We start from the raw sequence: 25,507 nt of genomic DNA, 5'->3' as shown, positions 1-25,507 counted from the left end.
GATGTGCGACTGAGGGTGCTACAGGAATGTGGAATTTATTGGTTTCATGCTTTAGCATTCGCCGTATCTGCATTGCCTGTTTGCTTCCGGCCTCCCACCCGTGCGTAGCACGGGTATCTCACTAGTTATTATAAATGTACATACATATTATATATATATATATATATATATATATATATATATATATATATATATATATATATATATATATATATATATATATATATATATATATATATATATACAGGCCAGTAGAAGATTGTTGTGTGAGCTTGTTTAGGGTTCTAAACCAATGGCTCGTGATGTTTGGAACCCAGGATCAAATCCCATATACTGTACGTATTACCCATTGTCTACTTATGTCGTTGTAATTCACTTTAAAGTCCACTAATGTCTTTGCTCTGCATGTGATTTACACTGGCTCCACTCTGAGCCTGAGCTCATGCTCAGAAATTATTTCATAAGAATTAACATCCTTCCCTGGAGTTGACAGATGCATTGCCTCATGTTCATTTAGTTTCAGGGGGTTTGGTTCAGCTTGTTTGGTGGTCCCAGCAGAGCTCACAGCTCATGATGCTGGGTTACCAGGTTCAAATCCCCTGTACCCTGCTGGTTTGTCCATTGTCTTCTAATGTCCTTGTAATTCAGGTAAAACTAGATTGATGGCTGGAAATGTTCTTGTTCGGCCTATAATGCATGTACATTGTAAGTGTAGGAAAAAAATGCTGACTGTGATGTCTATAGAAATGTGTCTGATTAAGGGAGTTTTTATGTACAGTAAATGTGTATGATTAGGGGCAGGCCATGGGTAGTTTTTTAGATAAATCACTTACAGATGGAGGAGACATCATTGTACTTTTCTATGAACTACAAGGACATTAACAGGCAAAGAACAAATCACACAGAGTATAAATGATTTGAATCGGGGTCCCAGTAACATGAGTCACAGTTTCAGATGGGAACCCCAAACAGGCTAACTTTATTCCAACCCTAAATCAATTACTTTTTGCTTCTCCTTGATCAATCTCTGCATCGCACCACTGATGTAAAATCGCTTGTATCGAGTGATTAAATGCACCGTCTGCACCCTGACGCTGGAGTCAGCGATTCACGAGTTGCTCTTACCCTCCGTCCCCCAAACCGCAGGACCCTCCGATGTCCGTGTCTCTAGGGCTGAGGATGGAGGAGATGATCTTCAACCTGGCAGACAGCCACTTATTCTTCAACGACTTGGAGGTCAGTGGGCCCGCACGTGTGTTTTACACCGACTATACGTGCACTCGAGTGTGCTCAGCACGGCGCCGGGAGCAGCCGTTCAAAGGCCCAGTTTCCCTCAGAGGAGCGTAACGGATGCGTGAGCTCGATCGAAGACTTTTACCCATGGAGCAGTAGATCTCAGGGAGGCTGTACTGGGTTTCGGCTTTCCTGCCCGTCAGGCAGGTAAAGAAATATTTTGCGCAATAACCGTATGCTACGAACAATTGGAGAAGTCTTGAGTGAGGATCTGAGAAGAATGATTTTTCAGCAATCCATCGACATCTAATACGTATTCAAGAATGGCGGATTAAAAAATTAAAAAAAAATAATTAATGTCTTCCTGCCCCCTTCCGCTTAACCCTACCTCTTCAAAAACAATCCTTTGCTTTTCTCCTCTATCATCCTCTTTCCGAATATTTCATTACCGGCCAAAAAAGGCAAAGGTGTATAAGACACAACATAAGAATACAGAAGCTTTCCGAGCCTGCACACACAAAGGAAAGCATTGTAAAGATAAATTAGTCAACAAAAGCAAGAAGTGCAGTTGGGACATAATGTGTTCCATAACTCTGAATATTATCACTCAAGGAGAAGATAAAAGGACATTTAATCTTCAATGGATGCCCCCATTCCCTTAAGTAGGAAATGCCATTTGGATAACCTGTGCACATGAAATATTTTGCGCAATAACCGTATGCCACGAACAATTGGAGAAGTCTTGAGTGAGGATCTGAGAAGAATGATTTTTCAGCAATCCATCGACATCTTATACGTATTCAAGAATGGCGGATTAAAAATTTAAAAAAATTAATGTCTTCCTGCCCCCTTCCTCTTATCCGTACCTCTTCAAAAACAATCCTTTGCTTTCCTCCTCTATCATGCTTTTTAAAAATATTTTATTACCGGCCAAAAAAGCCAGAAGTTTATAAGACAGAACATAAGAATACAGAAGCTTTCCGAGCCTGCACACACAAAGGAAAGCATTGCAAAGATAAATTAGTGGACAAAAGCAAGAAGTGGAGTTGGGACATGATGTGTTCCATAACTCTGAATATTATCACTCAAGGAGAAGATAAAAGGACATTTAATCTTCAATGGAAGCCCCATTCCCTTAAGTAGGAAATGCCATTTGGATAACCTGTGCACATGAAATATTGCGGCTTCACACAGGGGAGTGAGTGAGTTGAGACGATGTCAAAGTTAGTGAGAAACTGTTTTAGAGACGCCTTCCAGTGCTGACTGTGTCTTCCCTCCCTCCACCACGACCCCTCGGCTCCTAAACCGCGTGATACCAAGTGCTGGATGATCTGGAAAAGCCATACGTGGTTAAGAATGGTTGAGAGGAGCATGTAAGGAAGAGCCATGAGGGCTCTTAAGGCGAGGCGGCTCGCCCCCTGGTAGGAACTGCAACAGTCCGCCGAAGAATGACCATAAGTTAAAACACCACTGACCTCGGCGCCCTCATGCCATGGCTCACCGCACGATGTTCCACCCATCTCCCCAGAGCCTTGCGTGTGCAGCACATGTTCTTGCGCTCAATTTTTCTCGAAGGCAGAGATGGGAGTTTTCCGACGGTCTGGAGCGCCGGCGACATGGCAGAGTGCAAAGCTTGCTTTTGCGCTTCCCTGAAGGGTGTGAATGTTTTTCCTCTCAATGGGAACTTTCGAATAGTTTGCAGCACAAAAACACCTGTGAGAGTTATGACTCACAAACGTCAGGGTAACACGACGGCACAGCTGCCGCCATTGAATGCTCGAGCCTGATTCCGTGTGCACTTATTTTGACATCCCTCCAGTCTGTCTTGCATTGCGTAGGCCATGCGTGACACGTGTGTTCAAGTCAGACTTCCCGTGGATGTGCTGACAATTAGTGGGTGTGTGGCTCAGTAGGCCAAAAGGGGGACTACGCATCAAAGGGAGTGCCTCCGTAGAGGAAATGACCCCATATTGAAATTCTTGTACAGTTTTACTTCTCTCGATTTACATTAAGCACACAAAACAATAATGCAACACAAACGTTCGAGCGCACAACGGTGGCTTAATGGCGAAGAGGCTGGTCTGGCAACTTCCAGACGTAATGGCTTCAAATCCAAGCCGAAGGCCGCAGTATTCGTGTTTTTGTATTTTAACCTTCGCATGGTTGTTTGTTTTCAGGAGAAATTTCATGTCACTGTTTCATTGTTGTTAAAAACCAAGCTGGCTCGTTAAAGCGGAACCCAAACGCAATTTGTTTTCAGTGTATTTCGAGTTCTCATTCCACCGCCATTAGTCACTCTGAAGGTTCTCTATGTTGAAACTGATCGGTGGGATTTTGAAGAAACTATTGGAGACAAAATTAGTGATGGAAATGTTTTCATGGGAATTGTGAAGACATATAATTTCGAGCCTCGTGTGAGCAATTCAGACGAAGATGGTTATAATGAAATATGTTCGTAGTGCAGATGAAAATGCCGGACACGTGTTCACTACAAATTCGTAGGTTTTGGTTTTCCGTTAAATTTATGGTTTATCAGGGATTTTATATTAATTGATAAATCAGTTATATTACTCCTTAAGAAATACGGCACGGCACAGCACGGACATGACACAGCACGGACAAGACACGGCACAGACAAGACACGGCACAGACATGACACATCACGTACACGACACATCATGGACAAGACACGACACGGCAAGAAGAAGACATGACACAACATGGACGAGACATGACACAGCATGGACATGACACGGCACAGACATGACACATCACGGACATGACACAGCACGGACAAGACACAGCACGGACACGGCATGACACTGCATGGACATGACACGACACAGACATGACAGATCATGGACATGACACAGCACGGACACGGCACGACACTGCACGGACATGACACGGCACATACATGACACATCACGGACATGACACAGCATGGACAAGACACAACACAGCATGGAGAAAACATGACACAGCATGGACGAGACATGACAGAGCACGGACAAAAACAGCATGGACAAGACACGACACAGCATGGACAAGACATAGCACGGACAAGTCAGCATGGACAAGACACAGCACGGACACGGCACGACAATGCACAGACATGACACGGCACAGACATGACTCATAATGAACATGACACAGCACGGACAAGCCACGACACAGCACGGAGAAGACATGACACAGCATGGACAAGACATGACACAGCACGAACATGGCACAACACAGCATGGATATGACACAGCATGGACACAGCACGACACAGCACGGACTTGACACACCATGGACACGACACAGCTCAGATAAGACACGACACACCACGGACATGGCACGACACAGCACGGACACGGTACAACATGGCACGGCATGGCACGGACAAGGCATGACACGGCATGACACGGCATGAGACGGCACGGACACGACATGAGACGGCACAGACACGGCATGACACAGCACGGACACGGCACAGACACAAAACAGCACGGACATCGCCCAGGCACATTCGGACACTACAGATCAAATGGGCAACAAATGCTTTGTCCCACTGTAGTATGCTGACCCTGTTTACTGAATGTTATCGGATCATCCCGTTTCATACTTTTCCAGGACGCCATTTGTATCTGTGGTCGTGCTGTGCCGTGTCCCACCAACATGTACGTGCCGTGTCGTGTCCCACCATTGTGTACGTGCTGTGTTGTGCCGTGTCAGTGCCGTGTCCCACCATCGTGTCCATGCTGTGTCGTCCCATGTCCATGTTGATATCCTGCCCCAGGGGAGGGAGGAAGGGAGGATGGTAGTGAGGTGAGATAGGTCGCCATCAGGCCAACACAGGTATTTGATTCACTGCTCAAATCACCCCTGTACAAGTTCTGGTAGCTGGGTCGAGATGGTCTTACATTTTTTGAGCGACGCTGTTTCTTCCACTTATCTGTGGGGGTTAGACCATGAAGGGATGGTGAGACCATCCCTTCAAATTAGACCTCTTAATTGTGGCAGATAACCACAATATCTATTGCCATGTCTGTTGTTTCATAACACTGCTCTGTAAAATGTTCTGAGCACAAAAAGTAGGCTCGATCCATTTTGTAGGCCCGATCCACACTGAGGTATTTCGGACAAACCCAGTCCAACTTCTGGCAACCCTCGGATCTTTCGGCCATTGGTGTAGCATGAAACCCTCTAGGTTTATATTACTTCAACCATCAACTCGACATATTTGACTATTTGTAGAAAATCGAAAATTATATGTCGTTTGAGTTCAATAGTATCGAGATGTTCTATCGTACCCTGATGTAACCCGTAGACAGTACGGGTTTGGCGGTTGACTTCCTATTGTGATGTCATGGCTAAATGTGAAGAAGAAGAAGATTTCGACTTTTAATCACAAAATTAACCACTTTATTAACTGGAAAAAGACACATATCATATCTATTTTGTAGGGTATCAAAGGATAAATTAGTGTTGACGTGGTCTGAGCGACATTCTGGATTTGGGTAACTTCCTGCCCCACCCGATCTGGTCGATACATTTATTGTGATTGTGTCTTATTCTCCTTACTTATAATAGGAGGTGAATCTTAATAAATGAGGGTTCAATATCAAATATTGTAGCATTTAGGCCATGGACCAACGAGGATTGAGTATAATGTCTTATCTCCATACTTTCTACCAAAATTTGTTTTTTGTTAAGGAAACACAAGAAACCCCAGACACAAGAGGAAGCCATGTTCGGCCCGTCAAGCCTGTCCATCCCCACATTTCCAACAACCCGGAGACACAACCCTATCCCAGCTGTACTCCATTTTTTTTCACATTCATCAGATATCTCCAACTTACAGACATCGCAACTCAATCACACCTGGCTAATCTTATTCTTACCTACCATTTCTGCCAACATACCTCTATTTGCTTTGAAGTACTTATCCAAATTACGTTTTAATCAATCGACCGTTGCTGTTGCTGCCCTCATTCCCCGGAAGCCCTTTCCGGGCATCAACAACTCTATGTGCCAAAGACCCTTGCCTTGCTCCCCTTATTACACTTCTCTTTTTCACTCCCCAACGATGCCCTCTGGTTCTGTCACTGTCCATCTTGGGGAAGTCCATAAAGTCCTGAATATTGTTCAATATAGCTGTAATTAAGTTTCGTAAAAAGGAGCTTTAAAAACAACTCAATCAAAGAGCTCGTGTGTTCTCCTGGTGTAGTCAAGAGAGAGTTATTGCATGTGTTAGTGCAATACAAAAGGTGAAGTTGTGAAAACGCTGCAATAGGAAGTACAAAAGCAAGCAAAACAACATTCTTTTAAGTGTCTTCGAAGCACCGGGGTGGTGTCCATCAATCTCTGGTGGTGCAGACTTTTGATATTGAACCACCACGTACATGGATCCCGGTTTACTGCAGGACAAATGGGCAGGATGGTTGACGGAGCACCAAACGGACGATTTACCGGCTATTAGAGCAGCACTGTTGCAAGGAGGTGAAGAGCAAACACGTCCATAGTCACTTACACTAATCAATAACTGTACTGATTTTTAATCAAGTTGCGTATAACAGTTGGCTTGTTCCATGTTCCCATCTGAGCACGTATCTCATTATGCTGCGATCCTGGGTTCATATCCCATAATTGAGTTGATTGTCCATTGTCCACTACTGCCCTTGATTTTTAATTGTGGTACTTGAGAAAGTTCCTGTATAAGGTTGAGAAAGTGTTTGAGGAGCGTAGGAGAGGGGTCGCGGTAGGGTGGGGGTAGAGGGGCAGCACTACAACGGCACTCGCTCGAGCACGTACCTCCGCCAGGATGAACAGTTTAGGTTTTCTATCCCACTGATAGGCCGTAACTGCATCTGGATCTTCACCGAAATCAAATAAATTCGTCTTTGTCACACACTTAACTCATCCACCAAATGTTGTCATAATACATCCACAACTTTTTGAAATCCCTTTGCTATGTGTCATTTTTTTTGGCCCCATCACTAAATAGTGAAGAATCACTTAAAATCTCAGTATCCGAATCAGGGAATTTACCAAAATCGAATCATTTCGCCCTTGTCACACACCCAACCTGTCCACATAGTTTCGGCCCAATCCACCCACAACCTTTTGAGATGTCGTATTATATATACTAGCAACGGTACCCGCCCTACGGGCGGGGCTTCAATTGGGAGGCCCAAATGAAAAGGCAAAATATCAGAAATTGAAGGGTTTTTATTTTATTTTAAACGATTTATATAAACATCCGTTAAATCATATCACATGCAAATCATCAAAATCTAAACAGTGTTTGTAGAATTTCAATAAAAGCCACATCACTGTTCATATCGGTAAATATTATTCCATCGTCTTTGGAAAAAATGGAAAATTGGAAAAATTGGAAATTGGAAAAATTGGAAAATTGGAAAAAAAAATTGGAAAAACAATATAGCCTAATTTACTCCAGGGGGTCCCAGGATTACCCACCAAAAATTTCGTTGCGTTCGGTTCAGCCGTTTTTGCGGTACCAGGGAACAGACAGACAGACATTTGGTGAATTATCATAAGATATCGTTTTTGTGCTGCAATATCTCTCACTTGAGAAGTTTGGTTACGTTTTCATTGATCCAAATCCTAAACAGCACGTGACTTTGTGAATGAGAGTAATGTTGCTTTTTTAGTACTTCTTCTTTTGAGGAGCTTTCATTCTGCGGGTTTTTCTATCAGTGGCATCTGACAGCTCAGTCAATGAGGTAGTGTTGCAATGAGATCAGCTCCATCCAAATTTTACAAGCTTCGAGTTTAACTTACTGTTCTCCTTTTCAGAATTGCCCTCTCATAATAGCTTCACATTAATGACTTGAACAGCAACTGTGCCATTTTGGCCGAATTCAGCTGAAAATAAGGTCGGTCTAAGTTGACATATTTTGTCTGAGCGAAGGGAAATCCAAGATGGCTCGGCCCATGAATATGAAGATGGTGTCATGTGACTGTGGCTTTGACACCCTCCTCCCCGCCTCCCGTGACACTCTGTGACGCTCAGAGAAACCCCATCCCCCAAAGTGTCACACATCTTGTGTACGGCCCCTAGCACCCCATCAAAAGGACATTACATTCCACGATCTCTGTTCACACATCACTGGAACGGCAGTTTGGAGGCGACGCCATTCTCCTGAGTGAGCTCAGACTACCAACTGTTGAGCAAATGATCACGAAGCCATCCCACAAACCTTATGGGTGTTGTTTTGGTTGATGTGTCGAATCTAATGTTGGTCCACCACTAAAATGAAGGAATTTCACTCGATCTTCTCTCACCTTAGCCTGATGGGACAGAGAGACTGGATCAATGAGGAATGAGTATATTGCAGCAGATCAAGAGGAAATTGGAATTTGGCGAAGACGATGGCACACATTGCCCTTCATTGTTTTTGAAAGCATGTGGGACGACCTCCTCGAAATGCTACCCCTGAAACATAGCACAGTACTTTTGGTGTCAGCACCCACGCATGAGGATTAAAGCACCGGGGGGGCAGCTTGTAGTCAGTTCCAATTCCTTTGAAAATCATCGACCCAGACTGATTGCAGAAATGGAATTGGACATAATCCGCAAAATAACGCAGTAGCTGAAAAACTACACAAAGCTTTGTCTCTTTTCTATTGCCAGAAGCACTTTGGGACTCTCCCCAAATGAGACGGATGACCTTGAACACAGTTCCGTAGACTGCGTAACTTGGTGGTCGCTGGGCAACGGGTTTCTCTGTCTAAGTCCTTGGGGAACTGCTTGATGTTTTTGCACAGCTGAGAAGTTAACTTCATGCCAGATTGATATTTAAAAAAATGCATCAGGCAGTGTTTCGTGAGAATAAACCTTTGTACAGCTGTTTTACTCCGACGGGCTACGTACGTGTCTCCGTCCTCTGAAAATGAAGTGGATTTTTTTGTACTTCATGCTTATTTCTCAAACTTTCATCTCTCTTTTATGTAATGTCTTTTGCTCCCAAGGTTAAAGCCTGTTTTTACCCTTCATTTACCCTCCGGACTTGAATGATCCATCCCCCGATGACTTGCTGTACGAAACAACTATACTCACTTCAATTACCTGTTGGGAATTCTTAGTTTAACATCTATCCTACTATTAATTTGCAATCGGGGCACTAGCTTTGACACAAATACAAATTTTTATTCTGGAGTCTGGGCATCAACAAGCTACATATATCGAACAGATTCAAATGGAGCACCTCACCGCCACTAGAGCATTTAATTTGCATCGGATGTGGCAATAAATGGGAATTGTTGCTGTCAGCTTGCCGGCTCGAAGACAGAAGATGCCATTTGTATTTTTTCCTTCTCCAACCCTATCCTGTTTAGAATCCCGCGCGGGTACGTGCAACTAAATTTGCTTGTATGGTTAACACAAAAAAGTGGAAACAAACTCTAACCTATGAATTCTGGGAATTCTCAAATTAACATCCATATCAATGGGTAACACAAAAAGTGGCAACAAACTCTAACCTATGAATTCTGGGAATTCTCAGGCTAACACAAATAATTGGCAATAAACTCTAATCACTGAATCCTCGGAAGTCTCAGGTTAACATGTATATTAATGGGTAACACAAAAAAGTGGCAAAAAAACTCTAACCACTGAATGCTGGGCATTCTCAGGTTAACATGTATATGGTTAACACAAATAATTGGCAACAAACTCTAACCACTGAATGCTAGGAATTCTCAGCTTAACATGTATATGGTTAACATAAAAAATTGGCAACAAACTCTAACCACTGGATGCTGGGAATTCTCAGGTTAACATACATATGATTAACACAAAGAATTGGCAACAAACTATAACCACTGAATGATGGGAATTCTCAGGTTAACATGCATATGGTTAACATAAAAAATTGGCAACAAACTCGAATCACTGCATGCTGGGAATTCTCAGGTTAACATGTATATTGTTAACACAAATAATTGGCAACAAACTCTAACCACTGAATGCTGGGAATTCTCAGGTTAACATGTATAATGTATATGGTTAACACAAAAAATTGGCAACAAACTCTAACCACTGAATGCTGGGATTCTCAGGTTAACATGTACATGGTTAACACAAAATATTGGCAACAAACTGGAATCACTCAATGCTGGGAATTCCCAGGCTAACATGTAAAGCAGGAGCGATTGTGCGGGATACTGTCTTGTATTCATATATCAAGTTTCAGAACAATCATTCAGGTGATAAGGGAGGAGGAGCAAAAATGTTAACGGACAGACAGACGGACGGACAAACCTTCAGCCATCATGACCCATTTTATAAGTTCATCTCTTCAAGAATCGAGATGACATGACCTAAACATATATAGTTATAGATTTTAAAATAATAAATCTTTGGTTTGACTTGTACTATTGTAAGTCTCGTCTGTAGAACCATTTGAACACCATTTTAAAACATGGCGGGTGAAGAATGGGCTTTAGATTGTGTTGTTTGTTACTACACGTGTGTGAAGCAAAAAGCAGGGTTAAGCAATTGGTTCACTTCTGTCTGTCTGTCTGTCTGTCTGTCTGTCTGTGCACAAACGTCAATTTATGATTGAGGAACAACTTGATTTCAAATGAATGTTAAATTTTGAACATTAATCGGATAACGAACCTGTAGTTTAGCAGTAATTAGGCTCTGAATTCGTCTGATCGCACATGCACAAAGAGAAGTGAGATTTTTACAGCGTAGCCCATCGGGCAGAGCCGTCTAGAACAGTGTTTGTCTGTATGTATGTATGTATGTATGTATGTATGTATGTATGTATGTATGTATGTATGTATGTATGTATGTCCCCTCAAACGTATACCAATCAGAGCTGAGAATCTGGTCACATGGCAGGGTGATGTGATTAAATCTGATGTCATTACGGCAGTATGGCGGCTGACTCCTCACACCGCCATTTTAATTCCAAACTCGTTCAGGCCGAACATATCGTCGAATCTGTCATATATCACAATCACCATGCTCTACCTTCACGTTTTTCATTCAGTGTGAAACAGAAACAAACAGATTGTTAAAATGACCAATAAATATCAAAAGCATCGGCGTTACGGCCCTTACAACAATACGGAATGTATAGGCCTTAGGCTTCATGCCTCACCTTCCGCTTCGGACAAATTAAGCCCAGGTTTCCATATACAGTGGTATCGTTTCAGTAGTATCGTTTTTGTAGTAATAATAATCTATCTATCTATATATATATCTATATATATATCTATCTATATATATATATATATATATATATATATATATATATATATATATATATATATATATATATATATATATATATAGATATATATATAAAAGAAAGTTTTTGTTTGTTTGTTTGTCTGCATACGCTAATCTCCTGAATGGTGAAAGATAGGAGGAAACCTCTGAAACAAAAAATGTTGGGATGGGCCCAGGGAAGGTTATAGGCTAGGTGGCGAGGCCGGTCGAGGCCACCTCGGCCGGGCTGGGCCCATTTCGCAATTAAAAGCTGAGCTGAATTATAGTAGTCAATCTTCTACGGCCGTGAGTAAAAGCTGAATTATAGTAGTAAATTCATTCAAAAAGAACTAAAAATGTCGGGACAGGCCCCGGGAAGGTTATCGGCTAGGTGGCGAGGCCGGTCGAGGCCACTTCGGCCGGGCTGGGCCCATTTCACAATTAAAAGCTGAGCTGAATTATAGTAGTAATCTTTTACGGCCGCGGGTAAAAGCTGAATTATAGTAGTGAATTCATTCAAAAGAACCCGGTTAACGCCGGGTGCTTTTGGCTAGTATTATAGTAAACATAACCATAACACTTTAATCCCAATGTCGTGAATGGAAAGTTGATGGATTGAAGCTGTGTAACTGCGGAAGTAAGGAATTCACCTTGGTTTAAAAAATATATATATATAATTTTCGTAATAATAATGTAACTTTATTATTATAGTAAATGTAATCGTAACACTAATCCCGTTGTAGTGACTGCATCGTTTATGGAGGTTAAATATATCTTATATATATTAAAGTAGCGGCAGTTTTGTGTCCGGCCGTCATGCTACATCATTACGTATATGATGTCATTACGGCGTAAACACCCGATCACTTCAAGAGAGGCAGTAAAGGTCATTCCTCTTTGGGGTAAATAGATAACAGTCGATATATGGTCGGGTCTCAAGAACATTGGGTGTGTGTTCATTTACCAAGTTTATTGTGGTGAGATCGACAAGTGGTTTCAGCATTCGAGCAAGCACTCCATTCAAAACCCTTAAGGAACGGCTGGCTTGGCAAGCGCTAGCTAGATGCTTGGTAAATGAGCACACCTCCAACCCTTGTGGGGTATATAGATTACAGTAGATCTTCCCTCAGTTCTGTAAGTAAAACTAACCTCATGGATGTCGGGATTCCTCCAAATTTCTTTGTTTAATGTTATAAGCAGCATTAACGACTGTTTGAAAAGCTAATCGTACGTGTTTGTGGTTTATAATATTTTGTCAGCCCCGCTACGCCGCTGTTAGACTTTTGTCTTGTTTTTTATTCTATCTGTCTGTCTGTCTGTCTGTCAAAAAAGCAGAACATCATTCCAAACAGGAAACTTGCTGTTTTTAATGATGTCATGAAGGACACAAACAACAGGCACAAATAACTAATGTGACGTGTTAAATAAAGTGGTGTAAAAGACGCCACACCAACGGCAGTAAACTTCAGAATTTTTTTTATTTCTACAACCTTTAAAATCTTTATTTTATTTCAATTGAATTATATACTTGAACATTACAACACAAATTACCTTCTTGGCACTTTCAAAAACCTTTAATTTAGCAATATATGGACAAAATATTATGGCATTTTACATCATATTGACCAATCAAAATGGGCGTTTGCAGACCCCGCCCATGTCCTTGTTTCTCAAGAATGCATGGAGTAAAGTGTCCTATGAACTCTGTAGTTATTCTCGGTTTCTTTTGTACCTCTCAGTAATGGCCTGATTATTCATGACACAATAACTAATGGTTATGCACTGTCTCGCTTGGGTCTGAATCTCGATCGACCTCTGAACTTGCATCCTGGTGTATCAGGGGCATGGCGAGGCATCAACATGCACGAAGGACCTCAAGCGTCCTGCAACCTGAACAAATTACAAATTCCGATCACCTTCAGTAAAATGTCAGGCCTCGCCAGCTGCTTCTTGAAAAACTTTGGCTCTAAACGTTCTGCTGTTTGTTTGTCGTCATGTCGACCCCACAAGAAGGTGGGAGTAATGGGGTCCATCAAATAAGTAGTAGGCGCAATTCCCTGATTATTAGGGAATGAAAGCAAAAACAATGTAAACTATCCTCAATGAAATGTTTTAGAAACGGAAGGACTTTATCAATGGTCTTGCGGACCATCACGTGAATGATTGTTTCATAGACTTGTAAAGGTGTTTGGCAGATGGCGTATCATGCTGCGACTGTTTGTTTCTGTTGTCTGTGCAGGAATGTGATCAGGTTCATATTGATGACGTCTCGTCGGACGACAATGGTCAGGACTTGAGGTGAGGTCCAAATGAGAGTCTGTAAGTTCACTAAATGAAGTCACACTCACACTTATTCTTCAACTTCTTTTGTCTGAGTTGCTTCATTTTTCTTAATGTCGTGGATTTTTTTTGTCTCCTTTCAGCATTTCATTCCTTGTGCAAATGTTGTCTCGCTCCCATCTTTCCGCAGTGCCTATGATTTTGGAACAGATGGCTTCCACGCGGCCGCGACTAGCGCCAACCTTTGCCTGGCAACAGGTGTACGCGGCGGTGTCGACTGGATGCGGAAGCTTGCGTTCCGTTATCGACGCGTTAAAGAAATATACGCCTCATTCAAAAACAACGTTGAAGGCAAGCCGCATCACCTCTGCTACCACACACGTACACCTGTCGTTGTCTATCCCAGCCACAAGCTCCATTGGCCGTTTTTTTCTGACTTAATTCCATGGATGTCTGACTTGTTTGCCTTGGTCTTTTCACGCAATCCTTTCCTTTTTTGCCATTCTGAGGGTTGTCAACACTTACTTGGAGGTGTGATTCTACATTTCCTGTGGTGGCATGTTGTCACTATTGCCAATAATTGTTCATTGGCTTTCTTGAATACACAGCAACAACAGAAAATAACTAGAATGGCACTCGGTAGAGCGCATACCTCCACCAGGCTGAACGGTTTTATGTTTTGCATCCCATTGACAGGCCGGATCTGGATTCGGACCGGAACCAAAATCTAATCGGCTTGTTCTTGTCACCTAACCAACTCATTCACCAAGTTTACTCATAACTCATCCATAACGTTTTTTAAATATCATGTTATATATCGGTTTTTGCCCGAACCCTCAATGGTGAAGAATCACTTAAAAATTAAATAATTATCCTATCCGAATCCATATTCAGATCTTCACAAAAATCTAATTTATTTGGTCTCGTCACACCCACAATCTCTCCATCAAGTTTCGTCCAAATCCGTCTAAAACTTTTTTGAGATATCCTGCTATGTATCGGTTTGAGCCCTATCACTCAATGGTAAAGAATCACTTAAAAATTAAATAATACTTGTATCCGAATCCATATTCAGATCTTCACCAAAATCGAATCGATTCGTCCTTGTCAGACACCCAACCTTTCCACCAATTTTTGTCCAAATCTGTCCTCAACATTTTGAGATATCCTGCTATGTATCGTTTTTGGCCCGATCTCCCAATGGTGAAGAATCACTTTTAAAATTCTAGTAGCCGGATCTGGATCCGGATGTTCACCAACATCTAATCATTTTGTCCTTGTCACATACACTACATCTCTGCCAAATTTCGTTTGAATCCGTCCTACAACTTTTTGAGATATCTTGTTCACAAACAAACAGACAGCCAGACAGACAAACGGACAGACAGACAGACAGGGGTGAAAGCATAACCTCAGTCCACCTTTGGTGGCGGGAGTAATTATTCTGAAGTAGATAACCTAGCACCCTTCCCTTCTCTAACAAATAGGCTTCTGTATTCGGTCGGTTGTTTTTTTCGGCCCAATGGTCGCATCCCTACAGAGTGCTACTGATGCGGTGCAATTGCTCTTTCGAGTGGGAATTTGTAAATTGTTGAGAGTGCCGGCGATAACTCACGAGAAGGACACCGTGGGATCTTTACCGTCCACCAACTAATGTCGTCAGTTGGGATTCCTAGTTTAACATCCATCCCAGGGACTCCCAGGCACACACCTTGATGATTCACCCTGCCTGTGAAACACCAGGGTGATAGTTTATAGCTGGGTCGGGATTCAAACCCAGGTGAGACAGCTTAGAGGTGAGTGTGCGTACCGCCAGGCCACCCTACGCGTTGTTGTTGGTGGCAAAAAGGAAACTTCATCTCAGGTCCAGAAATTAATTTCAATGAGAAAGTTCATTTACTTTCTTTTTTTTTCTCTTTTTTTTGTACACAAGATCGAGGCTCGTGTAAGAGCTAACATTAATCACAAAAAGACAAACTGAAACATAAAACATAAGATAAAGGGAGCGGGAGACAAGATGGGGAGAGAGAGGGAAGTACAAGAGAGGGATTGAAGAGAGGGAAACAAGTACAACATTTGAGAGCAGGGACATCGGGAGATCTGTGGGAGGGAGAGGGCTTGGAGGGAGGAGGCACGGGAAGATTGTAAGTATACAATCGATTGGTCTTTCCCCATTTATTGACCTGATTTTAAAAATACATTTCAATTTCAAATCTCAATAGGAAAACCTATTTTGTGTCCCCTTCACTTCCAGGGTACAACTTAAGCAGAGTCTGACTAGCGTTTTCCACAAACATAAAAAAAGAATAGTCACAACAGGAAAAGTTAACAGAGGAAATTTCTTTTATATCATTCTTTAGTTTCACACCAATTCCTTGATGAGACCAAGCAATCCTGCTACTCTTCTTCGTCGAGTTACGTAGGCACGAGCGGTGTTTTATTGAAGTGAATGTACCAACTATTCTGGGTTTTCCTTCTTATAATAGCTATATTTTTACAAACAGATTCATCATCCTCATCATCTCGGCACCATGACTTATGGCTCAGTTTCATCATACAGCTGCGTCTCCGCATGACACTCTGTTTACAGATGTGTACACTCCAGTCACAGCTTCGCATTCTCTCCATGGACCGGGCAGCTCGCAGCTGATGCAATAATAAGATTTCTCCATGTTTTGATCTAGGAAGGAATTTTTTTCCTCTCCCTCTTTTTCCTCGAGCTATTCCATGCGCATACTGCTTGGAAACCAGATGCATATGGCAGATACTTTTGTAAAATATATGACAGAAACAATTCATTCGGCACAGAATAAGTTTCACGGAGGTACCGTGACCTAATATTTCAACCATATTAGCCACGCTGCTGTATATTAAATAATTTGAAGGTTATTCGACATCATTCAGACTTCCCGTCCCTCAAACATTCAGATGATATCGGCCAAGCCCCTCCAACCCTCCCCGGACTATGTTCCTGTACACAGACCTTACCTGCTGCTCCCCGGCTCCATTGTAAATGCATCGCTTCATTTGGTTTATTACTGCGCACATGAAGCGAAATGCGGTGTCAAGCAATTGGATCATTTTTCTGTCTGTCTGTTTGTCTGCACACGTCGGTCCATGATCGAGGAGCCACTTGATTTCATTTGAATGTTATATTTTCAACACCGTAGAACACGGATCGGAACATGAATCAGAACGCGAACCTGCAGTTTAGCAGTACTTTGACTTGGAATTTGGCAAATTGTACGGAATCTCATCCAGATCGCGCATGCGCACGGAGGAGTAAGATAATTTTCTGTCTACCTGTCTAGCAGTCAGACAAAATTGAAAATCGTTTCGAATCGGAAAGCAATGTTTTGAGGTACGTCACAAAGGACACAAACACCAGGAACAAAAAATTAATGTGACATGCTAAACATGGTGGTGTAAAGAACACCGCGTCAATAGCGGTATACTTCCTGAAAAAGTTTTCTTTTTACAGCTTTTAAAATCTTGTTTTATTTTAATTATATTATACAGTGCATTCAGAAAGTATTCAAACCAAACAGTTCAATCTTGGTTTCATCAGACCACATAATCTTGTTTTTTACAGTCTGAGAGTCCTTTAGGTGCTTATTTGCAAACTCCAAGCAGGCTTTCATGTGTCTTTCACTGAGGAGAGGCTTCCGTCTGGCCACTCTGCCATAAAGCCCAGATCGGTGGAGCGTTGCAGTGATGGTTGTCCTTCTGGAAGTTTCTCCCATCTCCACACAGGATCTCTGGAGCTCAGTCAGAGTGACCATCAGGTTCTTGGTCACCTCTCTTACCAAGGCCCTTCTCCCCCGATTGCTCAGTTTGGCCGGGCGGCCGGCTCGAGGAAGAGTCCTGGTTGTTCCAAACTTCTTCCATTTAAGAATTATGGAGGCCACTGTGCTCTTGGGAACTTACAATGCAGCAGAATTTTTTTTTGTAGGCTTCCCCATATCTGTGCCTAGACAAAATCCTGTCTCTGAGCTCTGCAGGCAGTTCCTTCGACCTCATGGCTTGGTTTTAGCTCTGATATGCATTGTCAGCTGTGAGACCTTATATACACAGGTGTGTGCCTTTCCAAATCATGTCCAATCAATTGAATTTACCACAGGTGGACACCAATCAAGGTGTAGAAACATCTCAAAGATGATCAAGAGAAATGGGAGGCACCTAACCTAAATTTAAAGTGTCATAGCAAAGGGTATGAATACTTATGTCAATGTGATATTTCAGTTTTTTATTTTTAATAAATTTGCAAAACTTTCTAAAATCCTGTTTTCTCTTTGTCATTATGGGGTATTGAGTGTAGAATGATGAGGGAAAAAATGAATTTAAGCGATTTCAGCATAAGGCTGCAACATAACAAAATGTGAAAAAAGTGAAGGGGTCTGAATACTTTCTGAATGCACTGTATATTTAAGCACTGTGGAACACAAATCTCCTTGTTGGCATTTCCAAAAACCTACAGTTTAGCAGTACTTAGATAAAATATTACGTCATTTTATGCCATCTCAGCCAATCAAACTTGTCCCTTGCATTCTTGGCTTTGGGGATTATTGAGATTCAGACAAAATGGCGACTTGTAGTTAACATAGATTGTGCTTGGAAACACAAAGCAAGCGTTTGAACTTCCATGTCCTTTTTCTCAAACCTGCGGTGGAGTAAGGTGTTTTATGAACTCTCTCATTTTATTTGCTTTAAAGGATTTATGAACCATTTTGGGATTTTTGCAGCAATGTGGAGTGAGTGTGATCCTCTCACCTTCTCACTGTGACCTTCTCACTGTGATCCTCTCACAGGAACAGCTGAACATTTGGACCCTCACAATAGTGATCACTAAGGTTACACTACTATGTGTTTAACAGTTCCAATTATTCCAACATTCTTCTGGGGTTGGCAGGGGAACACATTTTTGGCCCAAGTCTTTGAATAACTGGCTAGCCAGATGTGACGTTTGACTGAAGGCGATTTGGGCAGGAATTTGTAATTTCATCCGAGTTAGGGATAACTCGCCTACTCTTTCCAAAGACACTGTGGGATCTTTAATGTCCACTAACTAATGCTAGCAGATAGAATGCACAGTTTAATGTCCATCTATAAGCCCACCTCCTTCCAAATTTTCAGTTTTTCCTTCCTGAGTGTTTGCTTCGATATCCAACGTGTTCACCCCTTGCATCCTCTGTTACCGATCATTCCTCCCTACACTCATAATTTGTCCAAGTCTCCGTCTAATCTAAATACGTCGAATGTCCTTCAACTCTGCTGTTGATGTTTTTCCCCTCTCTCTGTTCCTTTTTACCCTCGCCCGAGGAGAGGGTATTGCATTTGAGTCCGTTTGTTTGTTTGTTTGTCCGCACAGAATAAATATGATTTTCTCTGCAACCGTTGGTGCGATTGACAGGAAATTTTCACCATAGGTGCACCTCCACCTGTAGAATTTTTTAATGATAATTATGACATCATAGGTCACGTGGTTCGGCCGCCATCTTGGGAATAAACCAAAAAAATTGCACTTCTATATCTCCGAAAGCGCTGAATATAAAAAATTAAGACATGGCTCATTGTAAAGAACTCTCCATGTGGAATAACATCTGTTAATGATGATGTCATAGGTGCCTCCATTATGACGTAATAATTTGACAAGTACAAAACGTCATCCGATCAAGATGAAATTTCTTGAGCATAATCTAGGGATAAATTTGTGGGGAAAAAATAATAACGATGACGTCATAGGTCACGTGGTTTGGCCGCCATATTTGTTTTAACACAAAAGTCTTAAAGACCACTGAAACACATCCTGGGGAAGGTCTGCAATCTCTGATTGCTCTTTCTTGTTTCCATTGTATCCTGATCCGTTCAGTATTCTAGCTCTTCCAGTAGCCTTGACTCTGTGTACAATTTTATGGCGTCGCCTGTAGGGCAATGCTGTCTGGAACAGCGTTTGTATGTCCGTATGTCCATATGTATGTATGTATGTCTGTATGTATGTCCCTTCCGAAGGCATTTTGCGGGTTTATTCCCTTTAAAATTCGTTTTCTCTGCAACCGTTGGTCCGATTGGCACAAATTTTTCATAATATGAGTGCCTCCTCCTGTAGCATTTTAAAAATTATACGTACTAGATGGTATTCATCGAATAAAAACTTACCCTGCGCAGTCAACTTGGTGTGAGCCAACTTTTCTGTTTTTTGTTTCTGTTCATTGTTTTCTTTGATACAATATAGCTGCCAGACCACGTGAGCGATTACATCATAAATTTATGTTCTCTAATATAATTGTTGTGTAGATCACGCTCAATAAATTTCAAACTGATCAGACTAAGTGTTGGCACTGTCGAATTATGACGTCATAATTAAGGCATCAATGACGTCATCGTTAACAACACCTATTCCCCATGCGGAGTTCTTTACAATGAGCCATGTGTAAATTTTTCCCATGGAGTGGTTTCAGAGATATAGAGATGCAAAGTTTTTCCAAGATGGCGCCTGTACGATGTGACCTATGACATCAAAATTGTCGTTAACTTATTCTACAGGAAGAGGCCCTCCTATGGTGAAAATTTCGTGTCAATCAGACCAAGAAATGCAGAGAAAAAAATTCATACTGATCGAATCAAGCATTACACTTGTCGAATTATGACATCACTAGTGTGACTCGGCGCACTCCGTGCGCCTCACCACACATCGTTTCAGAGGGATAGGCATCTTTGACCATTTCGGTGTCTTTTGGGTCTTTTGGGTCTTCAGGGCCATTTGGGTCTTCAGAGTCCTTTGGATCCTCTGGGCCTTTAAGGGTGTTTTGGGTCTTTGGGGTATTTTCGGTCTTCAGTGTCTTCAGGGGCTTTTGGGACTTAAGAGTCTTTTGTTTCCTCTGAGTATTTAAGAGTATTTGGGGTATTTTGGTTCTTCGGCGTATTTAAGGGTATTTTGGGTCTAAAGGGTCTTTAAGGGTCTTTGGGATCTTCAGGGTTTTTTGGGTCTTCAGGGTGTTTTGGGTCTTTGGCATCTTTTGGGTCTTCGGTGTGTTCAGGGCATTTTGCGTCTTAAGGGTCTTTTGGTTCATCTTGGTCTTTTGAGTCTTCGGGGTCTTTTGGGTCTTTGGGACATTTGGGCCTTCAGGGAATTTTTGAGCCTCTGGGCCTTCAAGCGTATTTTGGGTCTTTGGGGTGTTTTGGGTCTTCGGGGTCTTCAGGGTCTTTTGGGTCTTTAAGGGTATTTTGGGTCTCCAGGGGTCTTGGTGGTCTTAAGGGTATTGGGGTAATTAAAGGGTCATCAAAGGTCTGAGGGGTCTCAGCAGTCTAAACGTAATTTATAGGGTTAATTAAGAGGGTGTTAATTTTCTTTGAAGAAGAAGAAGATGTTTACGTCGCATATAAACAAACATACATAACGACATAACCATATACGTTTGCTCTATTGTAATGAATATGATATGATATGAATAAGGCGTACGATATAGTTTCATCCCTTGGACACGATCAATGGACTCCCCAATATTCGCTGTGTTCACGGTTTGAATTACGCTGAGGTAATGTGGAGGTGTTTCGTGGATATGAATAAGGCTTACGATATAGTGTCGGTGTACCCAGGGGTAAAATGTCTAGTGTACCCCGAAGTAATGTGAACGGAGTCGGCAAGCACGATATGTTCCTGGGTGTCATGAGTTATCCACTGATTGCGTGTCACGTCAACCAGTAAGGTCGAAATAAAAATAAGCGTATCCAGAGGTGTGGGAAAATAACGTTAGGTGGGAGACCAAACCTGAAAATGATGGAGACCAAACATGAAATTGGAAAAACAATATAGCCTATTTTACTCCAGGAGGTCCCAGGACTACCCACCCAAAATATCGTTGCGATCGTTTCAGCCGTTTTTTCGGTACCTGGGAATGGACGGACGAACAGACAGATGGACATTTGGTGAATTATAGTAAGATGACGTCAAAAGTCACATGGTAGTCCATCTTGGAAAAACAGAAAACACTTTGCACCTACAATATATCTCTGAAAATGCTCCATGGACAAAATTGAAAGGTGGCTCATTGTAAATAACTCCCAATGTGGAATAACATAATTATGTTTATGATGAGGTCACATGTGCCTTCATTATGATGTCATAAATCAACAAGTAGAACGCTTAATCCGATCACTATGAAATTTCTTGAGCGTGATATTTTATTGTCTGTCCATCTGTTTGTCTGTCCGTCCAGTATATATATATATATATATATATATATATATATATATATATATATATATATATATATATATATATATATATATATATATACATGTCCCTCACAAACGTCCACCAATCAGAGCTGAGGATCTGGTCACATGACGGGGACAGCAGATCTTCCACTCAGCAGACCCAAACCTGGCTACGCCGTTGTTGGACTCTCAGTCTTGCTTTTTTCTTCCATAGCATTCACGTTCAAAACACACACACACACACACACACACACACACACACACACACACAACACACACACACACACATCTATGCTTCATTGTAGCGAACATCTAATGTTACATATCCAGGCCTTTCTATTCAGAAGAACATTCAGGATGCAAAATACACTAATCCCTGAATCCTTTTTCCCTGTTATATCATCCCACAAGCCACACAAAATGCCATTTTTCCATATAAATCTCCAATATTTAGAATACTTTGTTGACACTAATGGCAGCATTCTTCTTCATTGGGGGCATTGGGGACATCACGCATTAATAATAGCAGAGTGCTTCCATGGAAATTCGTAGTTAAACAATCGATTGGTCTTTCCCCATTTATTGACCTGTAAGATGCTTTTGAAAACCTATTTGTGACTTCATCGAATTATAAACCTTAAAGATTACGTTGTTGAATAAAATCCAAATCCTGTCATGAAGCCTTGTACATTATTCCTTCGTGAGCGAGAGCCCAGTCCTTTTACACAAACAGGAAAAAACTTAATCATTGAGAAATTATCACTCAAAGTTTTTTGCTTGTCTGCAGAGGAATAATAATAATGTCGCATCGACGGGTCTGCTAACGTGGACCCGTCGTGCCGAAACAATGTGCTTCCAGAATAGCCAAATTTAAGGGATGCACACACAATCAGACAGTGTCGCTTCCCCTGGCTGGGATCCAAATCCTGCCAGTCTCTTGAAATTGGTGTACCCCAATTGGTGTCTTTTCTCCCCCAAGGATTACCCAAACTGGGCCAAAATGGTTTGCACACATGTGAAATAATAGTGGGTATCAGGTGACACGTGTACATAGGAAATAAACGGTTTACTGACGAGTCGGAAATGACAACACACACGGAGAATCTCGGAAGAAAGGCAGACTGACATGAATGAATAAATAAATAAATGCACACTCAGTAAAACTAAATACACTTGATACAGAGTTATAGTCCCCGGGCACAATGAGCACATGGGGGAGCGGAGAGGGCAGACAGGTCTTGCAAAGGATACAGTTGGGAAGCACGTTCACTGGGCAGGTCTACAAGATGAGCAGGATGGACCAGCCCACAGCTAAGGCACCCAGGAGAGGTGAAGAAGTGAAGCAGAGCAAATAAAGCAAGACCGAGGGCAGAGAGGAGCAGGCCAGTGAGTTTCTGGCTCCAATATGGTTCTTACTTCTGATTGGCCCTCCCCAGCTCAGTCCAAGTCAAATCAAATTGGCTTCTTCTGACGTGTTTATGACTCCTCGCCCCATGCGTCGCCCCTTTTTATCACCTTGCCTGCGGCCACGCCCTCAGTGCCCATTACACCCAAATTTTCCCTTGTCCAAGACTGGCCCCGCCAATCATGTGTCTTGCAGTTACCGCCACAGTGACATCATGCGGGCCGGCTGGCGTCACTTTGCCCATTGAACCATCGCGGGCCACTGCGCGGTTTGAAAAGCCTCACTTGGGATGCAAACACATTGAAACATTCCTTTTGGAATTGCAAACAATTTTGGAATTTTGGAATTTTGGGATGCAAACATTCCTTTCTGGCTCACCCCATTGGTGACTTAACTCTTTCACAGAGAGGACACGTACAAATTACGTAGCATATTGGGTTACCGTGGTCTTGTGTTCATGTAGGTTATATCATTTCTGTAACGTAGGCCCTGTTCGAGTGAAGTTGTTCTGTTCTTGCAGTATCGTTGACAAAAGCATTAGATGGGAAAGTGTCATTTGTATGTCATTCTCTGTGAACCTTAGGTATAGAAAAGCTACATATATCAAACATGTATCGTATAATACGCTTCTATAAGTCGTACAGTCATGGCCAAAAATCTTGGCACCCTTGCACTTTTTTCAAATAACTCACAATTTTCTCTAAACATAAGTTGAAATTGACAAAATTATTTGGTCTCCACAATTCTTTATTTTACTGTTAATATTACAGAACCATTGTTTTTTGATTCAGAACTTAATATATCTTTTTAAATCAGAAAATAAAAAGAAATGGCATTGACAAAATTATTGACACCCTGGACTTAATATTTGGCAGCACAGTCTTTGGACAAAATAACTGCAGTCAAGCGCTTCCTATAGCCATGAATGAGCTTCCTACACCTCTCTACTGACAGTTTGGCCCACTCTTCTTGTGCAAACTGCTCCAGTTCTCCCAACTGCTGTTTTCAGATCTCCCCACAGGTGTTCAATGGGATTTAGATCTGGACTCATTTCTGGCCACTTCGGAACAGTCCAGCGTTTAGTCTTGAACCATTCCTGGGTGCTTTTTGAAGTGTGTTTGGGGTCATTGTCCTGCTGCAAGACCCATGACCTTCGACGGAGACCCAGCTTTCTGACACTGAGTTGAACATTGCGCTCCAAAATGCCTTGGTAATCTCTTGATTTCATGATGCCATGCGCACATTCCAGGCACACAGTGCCAGAGGCAGCACAGCAACCCCAAAACATCACTGAACCTCCTCCATGTTTGATTGACTGCAGGGAAGGTGTTCTTTTCTTTGAAGGCTCATTTTGTTTTCTGTAAACATAGACATGATGTGCTTTATCAAAAAGCTCTAATTTGGTCACATCTATCTACAGGACATTCTCCCAGAAGGATTTTGGGTTGTTCAGGTGTGTTTTGGCAAACTCCAGTCGGGCTTTCTCAGCAGTGGGGTCCTCCTGGGTCTCCTACCATAGAATCCCCTTTCATTGAGTTGGCGACAAATGGTGCGACTTGATACTGTCCTACCTTGTGTCTGAAGGTCAGCTTGAATTTGTTTAGCAATTGATTGAGGTGCTTTCTCCACCATTTGAACAATCCTTCACTACAATCTTCAATCAAGTTTTCTCTTGCTACCACGTCCTGGGAGATTGTCTACATTGCCATGGGCCTTAAACTTCCTGATAACATTGCAGACGGTGGACACAGGAACATCAAGGTCTTGGGAGATGGACTGGTAGCCTTGAGGTTGTCCATGCTTGGCTACAATCTTGTGTCTAACCTCCTCAGACAATTATCTGGGTTTCTTTCTTTTCTCCATGCTCATTGCGGTACACACACACAGTGACACAAAACAGCAGAATGACTCCTTTTCTCCATTCAAACTGGATGAATGAGTCTTTTTTTATTATTATTGCTGGCACCTGCAACTCACCACAGGTGAGTTCAATTCCAAAGTAAAGGAGAATCACCTGCTTGAAATCTAATTATTTCTAACAACTTCTAAAAAGTGCCAATAATATTGTCTGGGTATTTTTAGGATTTCTTTGTGGAATAAGCTAATATGGAGTAATTTTTTCTGCTTTTTTGTTTTTT

At 42.0% G+C, this 25,507-nt stretch overlaps 1 protein-coding gene across 12 annotated transcripts in view; it reads left to right on the top strand.

The window, feature by feature from the left end:
* LOC137423011 (protein phosphatase EYA1) overlaps window positions 1–25,507 on the top strand; it is a 311,146-nt gene that overhangs the window by 246,272 nt on the left and 39,367 nt on the right. For 11 of the 12 annotated variants that reach the window (XM_078774783.1, XM_078774780.1, XM_068109764.2 and 8 more), the window contains 3 exons: window positions 1,147–1,236; window positions 13,707–13,765; window positions 13,938–14,098. In XM_078774783.1, the coding sequence (XP_078630909.1) occupies window positions 1,147–1,236; window positions 13,707–13,765; window positions 13,938–14,098 (310 nt within the window). The remainder of the gene's footprint in view (window positions 1–1,146; window positions 1,237–13,706; window positions 13,766–13,937; window positions 14,099–25,507) is intronic. The other variant, XM_078774785.1, reaches the window with a different exon arrangement.

The sequence above is a fragment of the Myxine glutinosa genome, chromosome 3 (genome assembly GCF_964187855.1).
Source record: "Myxine glutinosa chromosome 3, kmMyxGlut1.1, whole genome shotgun sequence".
Lineage (NCBI taxonomy): Eukaryota > Metazoa > Chordata > Myxini > Myxiniformes > Myxinidae > Myxine > Myxine glutinosa.
This window is presented reverse-complemented; position numbering and strand designations above follow the sequence as displayed.